Source organism: Notolepis coatsorum (genome assembly GCF_963971535.1).
Source record: "Notolepis coatsorum genome assembly, chromosome: 3".
Classification (NCBI taxonomy): domain Eukaryota; kingdom Metazoa; phylum Chordata; class Actinopteri; order Aulopiformes; family Paralepididae; genus Notolepis; species Notolepis coatsorum.
This window is the reverse complement of record NC_140167.1, coordinates 170,045,434-170,061,576: the sequence shown is the minus strand read 5'-3', so window position 1 is coordinate 170,061,576 and position 16,143 is coordinate 170,045,434. Positions and strand designations below refer to the sequence as shown.

Sequence of the window (16,143 nt, the reverse complement as noted above, 5' to 3'; positions counted from 1 at the left end):
GCTACCCTACTGTCGGAGAGTGTTGAGACGACTACATGCTACCCTACTGTCGGAGAGTGTTGACGACTACATGCTACCCTACTGTCGGAGAGTGTAGAGACGACTACATGCTACCCTACTGTCGGAGGGTGTTGACGACTACATGCTACCCTACTGTCGGAGAGTGTAGATGACTACATGCTACCCTACTGTCGGAGAGTGTAGATGACTACATGCTACCCTACTGTCGGAGTGTTGACGACTACATGCTACCCTACTGTCGGAGAGTGTAGACGACTACATGAGACCCTACTGTCGGAGAGTGTAGACGACTACATGCTACCCTACTGTCGGAGAGTGTAGACAACTACATGCTACCCTACTGTCGGAGTGTTGACGACTACATGCTACCCTACTGTCGGAGAGAGTATCCGACTACATGCTACCCTACTGTCGGAATGTTGACGACTACATGCTACCCTACTGTCGGAGTGTTGATGACTACATGCTACCCTACTGTCGGAGAGTGTTGACGACTACATGCTACCCTACTGTCGGAGTGTTGACGACTACATGAGACCGTACTGTCGGAGAGTGTAGAGACGACTACATGCTACCCTACTGTCGGAGTGTTGATGACTACATGCTACCATACTGTCGGAGAGTGTAGAGACGACTACATGCTACCCTACTGTCAGAGAGTGTTGACGACTACATGCTACCCTACTGTGGAGAGTGTTGACGACTACATGCTACCCTACTGTGGAGAGTGTTGACGACTACATGCTACCCTACTGTCGGAGAGTGTAAACTACTACATGCCTCCTCCGATACATGTGGAGTCGCCGGTCGCTTCTTTTCACCTGACTGCTAGGAGTTACACTGGGAGAGAATAGCGGGCACAGACGCTCACGCTATCTCCCCCAGATCCCCTCCCCGCTGAACACGCACCCTGAGAAGACCAGTAGGAGTCGCTATTGCGATGACCAGGACTCGTACCTTCACCGGCTTCCCACCCGCGAACACTGCCTTATAGTGTTCATAGGGACGACTGACCAAGCCGGAGGTACCACTGCCAAGAATTGAACCCGGGTCTCTGCGGTGTTAGCTTAAGACCTCTACTCTACACTAGCCAGTGCCCTTAGACAAGAATATGTTTGCCTGTTTTATGTGGTTTCCCATTTCTATTGGCTGCACATGATTTATATCATATTAAATATTCCACTCGTCTCTGCATTGTGTCTCTACCTGGTTCCATAGCCGCCATAGTCCCAATCCACCTCCTCCGCTGAGATGAAATAGGTCCTGGTGCTTGGGTCGTTCCCAAAGTATTTCAGGTGGTACTGTGTCGTTTCGTCCAAAGAGATGCTCTTGATGTCCTCTTTGCTGCTGTAGGGGTCCTTGTACGTCACGTACTCGTACTCGTCCAGAGCAACGGCCGCCCGCAGGTCCTCGCCCGGCATCAGGTGGTCCAACTCCATCCCAGGAACGTACAGCTGGTAGTCGCTGAAGTCGGGCCGAGGCACGCCGATCACCACCGGCGTGTTGATCAGGTCCTCCTCGCTCAGGGGTACGGGCACATGGACGGGTCTCGTCCCTCGGGGGGAGAAGACCGGATTGAATCCCCGCGGAGAGATCGGTAGCCCGGTCTTGTCCTGGGGCCGGTATTCCTTCCTCCTCTTCGTCTTCATGCCGTGGCCCTTCTCTGGCCTGTGTCTTCGGGTCACCTTCCTCGTCTTGGCTTTCTCCGTCGGACTCGGGGTCGGCTTCGGGGCCTCCTTCCCGATGTACTTGATCATGTGGTCGGGGATGTCCACGGGGACTGTTTGGTGCGCTACCTCGTAGCCCCAGCTGTGTGCCTGGGGGTCGACGGAGCTGGTGCGAATGGCCTCGGTGCCGTTCTTCAGGTAGATAATCACCTCCTCGGAGCTGCCATATGTAACAGCCGCAGTCTCATTGGAGAAGCTCTCTGATGATGATGATGATGATGATGATGATGATGATGATGATGATGATGATGATGATGATGATGATGATGATGACGACGATGATGATGATGTCTGGTTGGACTGTCCGCGGAGAGCCGTCACATTCGCCTTACTCCTAGTAATGTTAAGCTCGTCTACATTGCTGATGTTAAACCCGCTAACCTCTGTAAATGCGATGGATCTCGATTGGTTAGTTAAATCTTCGGGCACGTGTAATTGGTCCGTTATATTGTTCAACACTGTCCTGTTCACATCGGATGAGACTGTGGAGAGAGATATGTTGATTGTTTGATTGATAGACTTGGCTGTTGTATCCAGGGGCGTGTTTTCCTCTGTGGTGTCAGAGGTGGAGTTGGGAGGAGATTCAGAGTAGAAGACATCTCCTCTGGTGATTCTCTCCTCAGAGTTCTCCACCTGAGCTGTGTTCACATCCGTCTGGTTTACACCCGTCTTGTTTACACCCATCCGGTATACACCCGTCTGGTTCACATCCGTCTGGTATACACCCGTCTGGTTCACATCCGTCTGGTTTACACCCGTCTGGTTTACACCCGTCTGGTTTACACCCGTCTGGTATACACCCGTCTGGTTCACATCCGTCTGGTTTACACCCGTCTGGTATACACCCGTCTGGTTCACATCCGTCTGGTTTACACCCATCTGGTTTACACCCATCTGGTTCACATCCGTCTGGTATACACCCGTCTGGTTCACATCCGTCTGGTATACACCCGTCTGGTATACACCCGTCTGGTTCACACCCGTCTGGTTCACATCCGTCTGGTTCACATCCGTCTGGTATACACCCGTCTGGTATACACCCGTCTGGTTCACATCCGTCTGGTATACACCCGTCTGGTTTACACCCGTCTGGTTTACACCCGTCTGGTTCACATCCGTCTGGTATACACCCGTCTGGTTTACACCCGTTTGGTTTACACCCGTCTGGTTCACATCCGTCTGGTATACACCCGTCTGGTATACACCCGTCTGGTTCACATCCGTCTGGTATACACCCGTCTGGTATACACCCGTCTGGTTTACACCCGTCTGGTTCACATCCGTCTGGTTCACATCTGTCTGGTTTACACCCGTCTGGTTCATACCCGTCTGGTATATACCCGTCTGGTTTACATCCGTCTGGTTTACATCCGTCTGGTTCACATCCGTCTGGTTCACATCCGTATGGTTCACACCCGTCTGGTATACACCCGTCTGGTTTACATCCGTTTGGTTTACACCCGTCTGGTTTACACTTGTCTGGTTTACACCTGTCTGGTTTACACCTGTCTGGTTTACATTCATTCTCTCAGCCTTTTCTGTGAGGTTGAGTCTATCAGGCTCTTGCCTATCAGACAACAATGTGTTATTTATTGAATTTGACTCAGGCTTCAGAATGATGGTGGTATCCCCATTTGCCATATTTCTCTTGTCATATGATATATCAGGCACGTCAATAGCATCATAGTTCAGAAGGGAGAGGTCCAGTTCCTCCATATCGGACGTGGTTTGGTTCGCCAAGGACCTGAGGCCGAGCTCATCCTTCCACATAGCAGTATAATAATCGACCTCCTCTTCCTCCTTCTTCTCCGCAGGCTTCACTTCCACCTTGACATCCTCGAGGGTAGGTATCCATATGTTGGCTAAGAATGTCTCACTATTGTAGTCCGTGTCGTCTTCGTAGTCTTTTTCATATTGGTAGTCACGGAAACACTCCACGTCCTGGAACCTCACCCTCATGCCTTTGGTCGTCTCATGTGAGTTCAGGGAGGCCAGGAGCCAGATACCTGGTTAAAAAAGATGGAAATGACCAATGATGCATGGTATATATATATATATAATATATTATATATATGTTGTATCCTGCACTATACCATACAGGTATACTGTACTGCCCTGCAGAAGCTAACCGCAGTAACTACAATCTTCTTCAAAATTTTGTTACGAGTGACATTGAACTTGAACTCAATATCTGTTTTATCTTGTGACAAAGTTTCAGAGTTCAATCTTGTAGAGAAAATGGGTATAAATACTGATCACTGGATAGTCAAAGTTCGCCGTCTGTAGTGTGGTAGTGAAAGGGTTAACCGACTGTAGTGTGGTAGTGAAAGGTTAACCTTCTGTAGTGTGGTAGTGAAAGGGTTAACCTTCTGTAGTGTGGTAGTGAAAGGTTAACCTTCTGTAGTGTGGTAGTGAAAGGGTTAAAGCCATTTTTCTCAGTTTCACTGTTTGCATAGTTACTGCGGTTAGTTTCTGCAGGGCAGTGTTTGTGGTGTGTAAGAGAATATTTAATTTATTTATGAATTGGTGAATTAATATAAGGCAAATTCATAATAACAACATGTTTGGTAAGAGGAAACACAACAGTGCAGTGTTGTGATATATACTGTATATATTGATCTAATGTTTGCTAAGAAACTAGAATACATCTAACTGTCATTATTTCTTTCCCAGCACTTTATTATTCCCTTGCATTGAATACAACTTATTGCTGGGCGGAGCAACACACCAAAAATAATTACCTTATTGATCCCCTTGGGGAAATGTGAGCATCATAGTAGGATGGGGGGGGGGGGGGATACAGGTATGGGCAGGGTAATAGTAGAAGACATAGTGATTGTAGGCTATACAATTATAATAAAGATAAAAACAAGCAGTGTAAACGATGTAAATAACTCTGAATATAAGAACATGAGCAAGTAAACAGTGTAGTCAAAGGTGCAGATCAGTTATATTATACGTTACAATAAATATTAGCAATAAAACACTTAGAATCTGAATATATACTGTAAGTAAGTAAAGTAAACAGTATACACAAGATGCAGTATATACAAGGTACCCTAACTGGCATGATATACGTCACATTGTAGTCCGTGCAGGTTTTGGTGGTTAAGAGTCAGACACACTTAGTGGTCAGACATTCCTAATAGTTCTCGAGTTCTGCTGCCGTTAGTTCTCCGGCTGCTGGCAGCGGTTCATGCCCACGGTTGTGGAGCCTAATTACTTCCTTCCCTGCCTGCCTACGTACGTCATACCCAGTATAGAAGTGGGCAGTACGTTAGGTAGGCAGGCAGCGTTCCTGGCTCCAAAAAGCACAGCTGATTGATTAATAAAAGCTAATTAATTGATTGTGTCCCACTTGTGGCATCACATAGGTCATAGGGCAATCATTCTGAACAGCTTGTAATGTATTGTAATGAATCTATGTAATTTCCCCCCCAGTGCCCTACAGTAAGTAAATGGTAAATGGTGCATTTATACATCCGTCTGGTATACACCCGTCTGGTTCACATCCGTCTGGTTCACATCCGTCTGGTATACACCCGTCTGGTTCACATCCGTCTGGTATACACCCGTCTGGTTTACACCCGTCTGGTTCACACCCGTTTGGTTCACATCCGTCTGGTATACACCCGTCTGGTTTACACCCGTCTGGTTCACACCCGTTTGGTTCACACCTGTCTGGTTCACACCCGTTTGGTTCACATCCGTCTGGTTCACACCCGTCTGGTTCACACCCGTCTGGTTCACACCTGTCTGGTTCACACCCGTCTGGTTCACACCCGTCTGGTTCACACCCGTCTGGTTCACACCTGTCTGGTTCACACCCGTCTGGTTTACACCCGTCTGGTTCACACCCGTCTGGTTTACACCCGTCTGGTTCACATCCGTCTGGTTCACACCCGTCTGGTTCACACCCGTCTGGTTTACACCCGTCTGGTTCACACCCGTCTGGTTCACACCCGTCTGGTTCACACCCGTCTGGTTCACACCCGTCTGGTTCACATCCGTCTGGTTCACATCCGTCTGGTTTACACTCGTCTGGTTTAAACCCATCTGGTTCACACCCGTCTGGTTCACACCCGTCTGGTTCACATCCGTCTGGTTCACATCCGTCTGGTTTACACCCGTCTGGTTCACACCCGTCTGGTTCACACCCATCTGGTTCACACCCGTCTGGTTCACACCCGTCTGGTTCACATCCGTCTGGTTCACATCCGTCTGGTTCACACCCGTCTGGTTCACACCCGTCTGGTATACACCCGTCTGGTTCACACCCGTCTGGTTTACACCCGTCTGGTTCACACCCGTCTGGTTCACATCCGTCTGGTTTACACCCGTCTGGTTCACATCCGTCTGGTTTACACCCGTCTGGTTCACACCCGTCTGGTATACACCCGTCTGGTTCACACCCGTCTGGTTTTACACCCGTCTGGTTCACACCCGTCTTGTTCACATCCGTCTGGTTTACACCCGTCTGGTTCACATCCGTCTGGTTCACATCCGTCTGGTTCACACCCGTCTGGTTCACACCCGTCTGGTTCACACCCGTCTGGTTCACACCTGTCTGGTTCACACCCGTCTGGTATACACCCGTCTGGTTCACACCCGTCTGGTTCACACCCGTCTGGTTCACACCCGTCTGGTTCACATCCATCTGGTTTACACCCGTCTGGTTCACCCCCATCTGGTTCACACCCGTCTGGTTCACACCCGTCTGGTTCACATCCGTCTGGTTTACACCCGTCTGGTTCACATCCGTCTGGTATACACCCGTCTGGTTCACACCCGTCTGGTTCACATCCGTCTGGTTCACACCCGTCTGGTTCACATCCGTCTGGTTCACACCCGTCTGGTTCACACCTGTCTGGTTCACACCCGTCTGGTTCACACCCGTCTGGTTCACATCCGTCTGGTTCACACCCGTCTGGTTCACACCCGTCTGGTTCACACCCGTCTGGTTCACACCCGTCTGGTTCACACCCGTCTGGTTCACATCCGTCTGGTTCACACCCGTCTGGTTCACATCCGTCTGGTTCACATCCGTCTGGTATACACCCGTCTGGTTCACACCCGTCTGGTTCACATCCGTCTGGTTCACACCCGTCTGGTTCACATCCGTCTGGTTTACACCCGTCTGGTTCACACCCGTCTGGTTCACACCCGTCTGGTTTACATCCGTCTGGTTCACATCCATCTGGTTCACATCCGTCTGGTTCACATCCGTCTGGTTTACACCAGTCTGGTTTACACCCATCTGGTTTACACCCGTCTGGTTCACACCCGTCTGGTTCACATCCGTCTGGTTCACACCCGTCTGGTTCACACCCGTCTGGTTTACACCCGTCTGGTTCACACCCGTCTGGTTCACACCCGTCTGGTTCACACCCGTCTGGTTCACACCCGTCTGGTTCACATCCGTCTGGTTCACATCCGTCTGGTTTACACTCGTCTGGTTTAAACCCATCTGGTTCACACCCGTCTGCTTCACATCCGTCTGGTTCACACCCGTCTGGTTTACACCCGTCTGGTTCACACCCGTCTGGTTCACACCCGTCTGGTTTACACCCGTCTGGTTCACACCCGTCTGGTTCACATCCGTCTGGTTCACACCCGTCTGGTTCACATCCGTCTGGTATACACCCGTCTGGTTCACACCCGTCTGGTTTACACCCGTCTGGTTCACACCCGTCTGGTTCACATCCGTCTGGTTTACACCCGTCTGGTTCACACCCGTCTGGTATACACCCGTCTGGTTCACACCCGTCTGGTTTACACCCGTCTGGTTCACACCGTCTGGTTCACATCCGTCTGGTTTACACCCGTCTGGTTCACATCCGTCTGGTTCACATCCGTCTGGTTCACATCCGTCTGGTTCACACCCGTCTGGTTCACACCCGTCTGGTTCACATCCGTCTGGTTCACACCCGTCTGGTTCACACCCGTCTGGTTCACACCCGTCTGGTTCACACCTGTCTGGTTGACACCCGTCTGGTATACACCCGTCTGGTTCACACCCGTCTGGTTCACACCCGTCTGGTTCACACCCGTCTGGTTCACATCCATCTGGTTTACACCCGTCTGGTTCACCCCCATCTGGTTCACACCCGTCTGGTTCACACCTGTCTGGTTCACATCCGTCTGGTTTACACCCGTCTGGTTCACATCCGTCTGGTATACACCCGTCTGGTTCACACCCGTCTGGTTCACATCCGTCTGGTTCACACCCGTCTGGTTCACATCCGTCTGGTTCACACCCGTCTGGTTCACACCCGTCTGGTTCACACCCGTCTGGTTCACACCCGTCTGGTTCACATCCGTCTGGTTCACACCCGTCTGGTTCACATCCGTCTGGTTCACATCCGTCTGGTATACACCCGTCTGGTTCACACCCGTCTGGTTCACATCCGTCTGGTTCACACCCGTCTGGTTCACATCCGTCTGGTTTACACCCGTCTGGTTCACACCCATCTGGTTCACACCCGTCTGGTTTACATCCGTCTGGTTCACATCCATCTGGTTCACATCCGTCTGGTTCACATCCGTCTGGTTTACACCAGTCTGGTTTACACCCGTCTGGTTTACACCCGTCTGGTTCACACCCGTCTGGTTCACACCCGTCTGGTTTACATCCGTCTGGTATACACCCGTCTGGTTTACATCCGTCTGGTTCACATCCATCTGGTTCACATCCGTCTGGTTTACACCAGTCTGGTTTACACCCGTCTGGTTTACACCCGTCTGGTTCACACCCGTCTGGTTTACACCCGTCTGGTTTACACCCGTCTGGTTCACATCCGTCTGGTTCACACCCGTCTGGTTTACACCCGTCTGGTTTACATCCGTCTGGTTCACATCCGTCTGGTTCACACCCGTCTGGTATACACCCGTCTGGTTCACACCCGTCTGGTTTACACCCGTCTGGTTCACACCCGTCTGGTTCACACCCGTCAGGCAGAGACGTTAGCTCGCGGGACGATTAGCCATGTTAGTTAGCCAGCAACCAGCCAGGCAGAGACGTTAGCTCCCGGGAAGATTAGCCACGTTAGTTAGCCAGCAACCAGCCAGGTACCGATGTTAGCTCCCGGGACGATTGCTACCTAGTGTTGTCTCTATCGTTCCGTGAGCTAACGTTAGTAGCTACCTAGTGTTGGCTAAGTAGCTATCGTTAGTAGCTAGCTACCGTTACTGTTTAAACAAAACTGTTAATAAATGGGAGCTTCCTCAAACAGCCATCTCTTTCCCGACAATCCCCTCTGTGCATGAACCCTTACATTATGGTAATTAAACATTAAAAACACCTGCGGCTTATAGTCCAGTGCGGCTTATATATGTACACATCATTCAATTTAGCTGCTGCGGCTTATATTCAGGTGCGGCTTATAGTGCGAAAAGTACGGTATATATAATATATATATGTTGTATCCTGCACTATACCATACAGGTATACTGTACTGCCCTGCAGAAGCTAACCGCAGTAACTACAATCTTCTTCAAAATTTAGTTACGAGTGACATTGAACTTGAACTCAATATCTGTTTTATCTTGTGACAAAGTTTCAGAGTTCAATCTTGTAGAGAAAATGGGTATAAATACTGATCACTGGATAGTCAAAGTTCACAGTCTGTAGTGTGGTAGTGAAAGGGTTAACCGACTGTAGAGTGGTAGTGAAAGGTTAACCTTCTGTAGTGTGGTAGTGAAAGGGTTAACCTTCTGTAGTGTGGTAGTGAAAGGTTAACCTTCTGTAGAGTGGTAGTGAAAGGGTTAAAGCCATTTTTCTCAGTTTCACTGTTTGCATATGTAGCACCCTGAAAATATGGCTATTATTCAGAAGTGCTGACTTGCCTTTTATCTCCCCTGGTACACCAAGACGTATTAACTAGTTTCCATTAATATCCCCTCGATCAATGACGCGGGTTTCTCCTTCTCCTACCGGCTGGAATATGGATTATAAACAATAACACTGGATCATATTCTTCCACCCAGTGTTTCCCTGTGGGGCTAGTAGGCGGTACCAGCAGGGGGCGGCGGTGGCAGGCAGAGAGCGTACGAGAGAGACGGAGAAGGAAGCAAGCCAACTGAGACGGAAGAGGGAGGAGCGAGCCTCTTCGACAGTGGACTTGGATGTGATCGGTCGTGTCTTGACAGAGCCCTGTGGTGTACCACACGGGTGAACGTATTGAACTTGAGTATATTACAGGTTATCCTAGAAAAGTAACCATAGTGGAGCGTTGCATGTTTTCCCCACTGAATAACCCTAGTAATACAACGAGTTATCCTAGAAGAAATGCGGTATAGCCAAGTGTGGCTTAAGCTAAAGATATTCCCTCTAGTGAGGTGCCCCGCCAGCGTGGCTTGAAAGAAGACCGGTGTTTAGAGACACCCTGCGTCATTATATATCACGGCTAGCAGGAGGGCTGTTTGGGACCCTAAGAGTAGCTTCAGTTAACCCTTGTGCACCCCTAGTCGCTTTTTCTACTTTTTTGAAATATTTTGAGTGTGTGTGTGAGCACAGCGGTGTCTGTGTTTATTATTATTTCATGAAATTGGGTAAATATCTTAATTTTACATATATGTTCATTGTGTGAAAAGCTTATAACATGAAACACTCTAGAAATAGTAGTTACAGATTTAGTGACTCGTTCACCCCTAGTTACTTTTTCTACTCCCATCCACTTCAACGTTAAAACGGCATTTTTAAGCATTTTTAAATCTGCTCTTATTCGTTCAATTCTCTCTATATCTTGCCATCCTTTGCATATTCCACGAGTCAACCTTGTAATTGCCGGGATGTGCTGTTACCGATGTAAAACTCATGGTGGCGTCATCGCTCCACAGATAACTTTGCCACAAGTCAGGGGGAGGTGAATTAGGCTGAAGCGGGCTGCTGGTGATTGAAACTCGGCACACAGGTTTTGTGGTGGTGGGGGGGGGGGGGGGGGCGAGTGGATTTTCAAGACAGAACCAGAGGCGAACCGGACCGCGCAGTCCACAGCGCGCCACACGCCGAAAAACAAGACCCCCATAGCCGGCACGCGCCAACGAGGAAGTGTACTGCGCGGATCACCTCTGGTTCTTGTTTCACCAGCGAGCTGAGCCGAATATTCCTGCCGGAGCAGCACATCGAAGCGCCCGGAGCATATGCAGGTCAGTTGACCACTTGGTAAAGTTTCGCCTCAACGCCGTTTCTGGTCGAACTAGTCATCGAATCTTTAATATTTTTTTTGATTCGTATTCAGAGGTAATTCGTCGAGATATTTCTAATTGGTATTTATCAAAAATAAATATTAGAAATATGGTCAAACAACATTTATCCGTTTTTTTCGAACCGCTGAGCGCTTCGTAACGTTCGCCTCAACGCCGTTTCTGGTCGAACTAGTCATCGAATCTTTAATATTTTTTTGATTCGTATTCAGAGGTAATTCGTCGAGATATTTCTAATTGGTATTTATCAAAAATAAATATTAGAAATATGGTCAAAAACAACATGTATCCGTTTCTTTTGAACCGCCCTCGTCAGTTGACCCTTGGTAAAGTTTTGCCTCAACACCGTTTCTGGTCGAACTAGTCATTGAATCTTTAATATTTTTTTTGATTCGTATTCAGAGGTAATTCGTCGAGATATTTCTAATTGGTATTTATCAAAAATAAATATTAGAAATATGGTCAAACAACATTTATCCGTTTTTTTCGATGAAAAACTCCGGATACAGGTTTTGTGGTGGTGGTGGGGGGGGGACTCGGGGAGCGAGTGGATTTTCAAGACAGAACGTTCGCCTCAACGCCGTTTCTGGTCGAACTAGTCATCGAATCTTTAATATCTTTTTTGATTCGTATTCAGAGGTAATTCGTCGAGATATTTCTAATTGGTATTTATCAAAAATAAATATTAGAAATATGGTCAAAAACAACATGTATCCGTTTCTTTTGAACCGCCCTCGTCAGTTGACCACTTGGTAAAGTTTCGCCTCAACGCCGTTTCTGGCCGAACTAGTCATAGAATCTTTAATATTTTTTTTGATTCGTATTCAGAGGTAATTCGTCGAGATATTTCTAATTGGTATTTATCAAAAATAAATATTGGAAATATGGTCAAAAACAACATTTATCCGTCTTTTTCGATGAAACATTTTTTTTTTCAATAAAAACTGACGTGGTATCAAACAAACACTAATTTAAGTGGTTAAAATTCGAAAATATGTGTAATTTTTTACAGATATCTTGAGAATAGGCTATGAATGTTAAACATGGGTAAAAAAATGTTTTAAAAATAGTAAACAGTTAAAATTATATGGCTTTAAACATGATGTATCTTTTCCTCTCCCTTAAGCCCAGTGAGCTCCCTCATCGTTAGGCCTGCACAAGGGTTGGGCCAGGGTGTTGCTGCGCGTCTATCCAGCACCGGCCGTCAACAACCAGTCTTCGCCGCCGTGGATGTCTGCTCTGCACCGGCGGTCTTCAGCCCAGCATGGGAGTTCTTCCCGTCCAGCAGAGGCGCCATCATCCAGCACACGCTCCCAGCCCGCTACTGCTTCCTCTGCTCCAGCCCCGCTTGCTAGTGCCCGTGACGAGAGCGTGCGACGCCATCTTGCTACCCCGAACAGTGGTGGCGCGGCGAGGACGCCATCTTGGTTGAGTACATTAGAGCGCCAGTGCTCCGGATCTTATTGCACAGTACACAGTGTAATGCGGCCTACGGGCGAAGCTAACGTTGCTAAATCCAGTTCATAGGGGTACCCCATACACATTATATGCCGGCATTAGTATAGGACTTTTGTTTTGGTACAGTGGGCCCACATTTTTGATTTCCTTTGAGTGTGATAACATGTTGGTTCTTTAATAATAATTTCCCATCTAATCAACCCTTTCCCAGTGGGGAGGTTACAGACCTGAGGTATTATTCCTACCATCTAATTAAAGCCTGATAGAGGTATTATACATGGTACTGACCCAGACGTGGGTGATGAGTCAAATACATTAAAGTATATTATTCCTGGTGCTAACACAGAGGTGTGTGTAGAATATACGTGTACATAAGGTATTGAGTTACAGTAGTAGGATTTCATTCCATTGGACCACTCCTATTAAACTTTTGTAGTCAAACGTACCAATTAACATAAAAACATTAGATGGGATTCTGTGTGCGTATCCATTACTGTGCACAGTATTAGCTATTTTGGTGTGGGTAACGCTACTATAATTAACCCCTTCCTATTCCACCTTTCCCTTTTTATTGTAAGGTTTCTAGTGTCACTGAGGGAGGGTACTGCGTGTTGGGGAGTACTGCTGACCGCCCTGAGAGGGAGAGGAAGACCAGAGTACCAGACCAGGTTGGTAAATCCTGGGCCCCATCCACTCCCACTGCCAGCCTCCAGTTGGTGCTCCAGACCCAAAGACGGAGGTGCAGTCGGACAGAGATCTACTGTGTCTCACTACCCAGTGGCTGTGCACACCCGTTCCCACGAAGCAGGGATAATCCACCCTGCTACACATAGTTACTGCGGTTAGCTTCTGCAGGGCAGTGTTTGTGGTGTGTAAGAGAATATTTAATTAATTTATTTATTTATGAATTTGTGAATTAATATAAGGCAAATTCATAATAACAACACGTTTGGTAAGAGGAAACACAACAGTGCTGTGATATATACTGTATATATTGATCTAATGTTTGCTAAGAAACTAGAATACATCTAACTGTTGTTGTGAATTTATCTAAATGAAACAGAAAAACTGAACAAAATACTTAGTGATTAAAACACGGTTAAAGATTACTTTCCCGTCAGGGCTGAGCACAGATGGTGGTTCGCTGATAAGGCAAAGGACTGTTTATGACGTTAGGGTACATTCTACCAACGGTTCAGAATAGCACCTTATCAGATGAGGTTAGCAGCTGTGTTTAGAAATGGCCATCTCAAACAGACGGAGGAAGGAGATAATTATCTTTGAAGAACAGGAACCAAACTGAAAAATACAGTTGGGGTCAAAAGGTCTTATTGACACTAGTTAAGCAATTTCAGGTTACGACACGGCGGTCAGGAAACAGAGTAAACGGATTGTAAACAGAGCCCTCCAGCCTGAAGATAGATGACTCAGTTTGGCACCCAAGTGAGACCAGGGCCCTCATTCATCAACGTGTTCTACGCACAGATTTGTGCTTACCCTGTGCGTACGATCATTTCTAAGCAAATAGTGGGATTCATCAATTTCAACTTGAACTTGACTCCATGCTTACGTCTACGCACAGGTCAGAGCACACTTAGCTGACGCCCAGTGGTAGAATATCGTTACTACGCATAAGCACTCCTCAATTCTGCATTAGTTTCAAGGCGGAAATAAGCTTCCGTGCATTAGTGTTCAACTTCTGTATGACCCGTAATTCATTATAGTTCATTATAAAATAGCGACAGTAGTGTAATTATAACGGGCTCACACGCGAACAAGAGGTTGGCCTGCTTGTTTGGCACGGGGGGGCAGACGCAAAACACCAACCTCCAAACGCGATTAAATAGTGTTTCAAATAAAAAGCGAATTATTTTGTGTTTCATGTTTCCAAATAAGATTGGTCACGAAATGCTTTCTACTTCAATTTGTTGGTTAGAATAGATGACCTCCGTTGAAACTTCACTGAGACTAACAGTCTATTTGTGAGCTCCCGCTCAGATGTGATAATAATAACAATAATAATAATAGCTTCATTTTATATAGCGCCTTTCAAGAGACCCAAGGTCGCTTTACATAGATAGGGAGAGGGAATAACAAAGTAACAGACATAGTGGACAGACACACAACATATAAATATGATGATGGAATTCATTCAAGATCCTCTCCACCCTCGGGTCTTTGCCACCGGCACGGTCCATCGTGATATTGGAGATGGATCGAGCAATAGACTGTTACTGTAGCTGTCAAAGCTCCATCACAAATGCAGTTATGTGAATAGAAAGGGATTCCACTAAGTCAATGTTGCGATGCGCATTTGCCTACATGTTGTTGCTGCATGCCGGGAGGAAGGCGATGCTGAATGTTTTCAATTCATTAAATAAAACGGATACTTTTTGCAAGGGTTTACTGACTGTCATACAAATAATCAACCAACTACATACTGTAACTTTTCAGTGCACGTTCTTATTTACATTGTGACAACAGCCTTGTGAGTTCCCGCAGTGACCCGCACACAGACATGATGGAATTCAAGTTCATGTATTGAAAGGCAGGCTACATCATACATGCAGTGAGATTCATTGTTCTTGTATATGCTCTCGTATTATTGTTTATATAGGCTACCCAATACTGACATCAAAATAGATTGTAGTATGCCTCTAGAAATCATATGCAGCAGGTAGAAAATTGACGGGAGATCCATCGCGATTTGGAATAAAATTGAGGAGAACTTTAATCCCTGGATATTAATCAAACAACACGGGAAAAGGCAGTCATATTCCAGCGCGGTCTTTATTAGCCGACAACAAAATAGATGCCTCTAAAAATCATATAGCCAATCGAACACAACTAATAAAGGCATTCATATTACAGCACGGTTATAATGACACACAACCAACGCCAAACAGTGGTCAACGAACGGTCTTTATTAGTATTTTGAGCTGTCCAGGCAGAATTGCAGCAATGGTCTTAGGGAGCCGTTGATATCTGACATCACCGTTTACAAGTCCGCCTTTTATTTATCCCATAATACGCGATAGTGTCTTCTTGGTTCGACAGCAGTGAACAATCTCCGTGGAGTTTCTCAGAGTTCCGCTCGGGTCAGTCCATTATTTCACATCCCATGGGGGGTGTTTCCTCACTTTCATGACCATATATGGATAATCATGCACGAGCATTGACGGTAGAACAAAGTGGTATTCATCAACACGGAGGAGCATAGGACCTGTGTACGCACGGTTGATGAATCCCGACTTTCCTGTGCGTACACTCATTCTAAATTCTGTGCTTACGTGTGGAAATAGAACATGTTCTACGCACACGTTGATGAATGAGGGCCCAGGTGTTCAGTGCATCAAGATTTAGAAATTAAGCCCTGCCTAGCAGGTGCAAAGAAGGAATTAGATTAGGTGAAACAACAAGCTGAGATTAGCACCAAACTAACTCAGAACTGTGAAAGCTGTGTTCTGTTAATAATTTGAGTAACTGGATATTAAAAACTGGTTCAAAACGACCAAGGATAACTGTAACTGAGGGGTACAATTCCCTGACTGTATTGATAAGTATGGTATCATTAAACCACTACCGCTTTATGTACTTTAATTACTGGCCATACAGTACATGATATATAAATATGATGAACACTTCCCACAATAAATCGGTTCCACACAAAGTTATAATTAAGTATTTATTGCAGCAAAAGGTACATAATATACTTCTCTATTATACTTTGAAT

The 16,143-nt window shown here is 46.8% G+C and overlaps 1 protein-coding gene across 1 annotated transcript in view; it reads right to left on the bottom strand.

Moving 5' to 3' along the window:
- The window catches only part of f5 (coagulation factor V), a gene marked incomplete at both ends in the record, with an annotated part of 99,856 nt that overhangs the window by 25,092 nt on the left and 58,621 nt on the right, over window positions 1-16,143 (bottom strand). Inside the window, 2 exons of the mRNA XM_084311431.1 lie at window positions 1,228-1,908; window positions 2,269-3,754. Coding sequence (XP_084167557.1) covers window positions 1,228-1,908; window positions 2,269-3,754 — 2,167 coding nt within the window. The remainder of the gene's footprint in view (window positions 1-1,227; window positions 1,909-2,268; window positions 3,755-16,143) is intronic.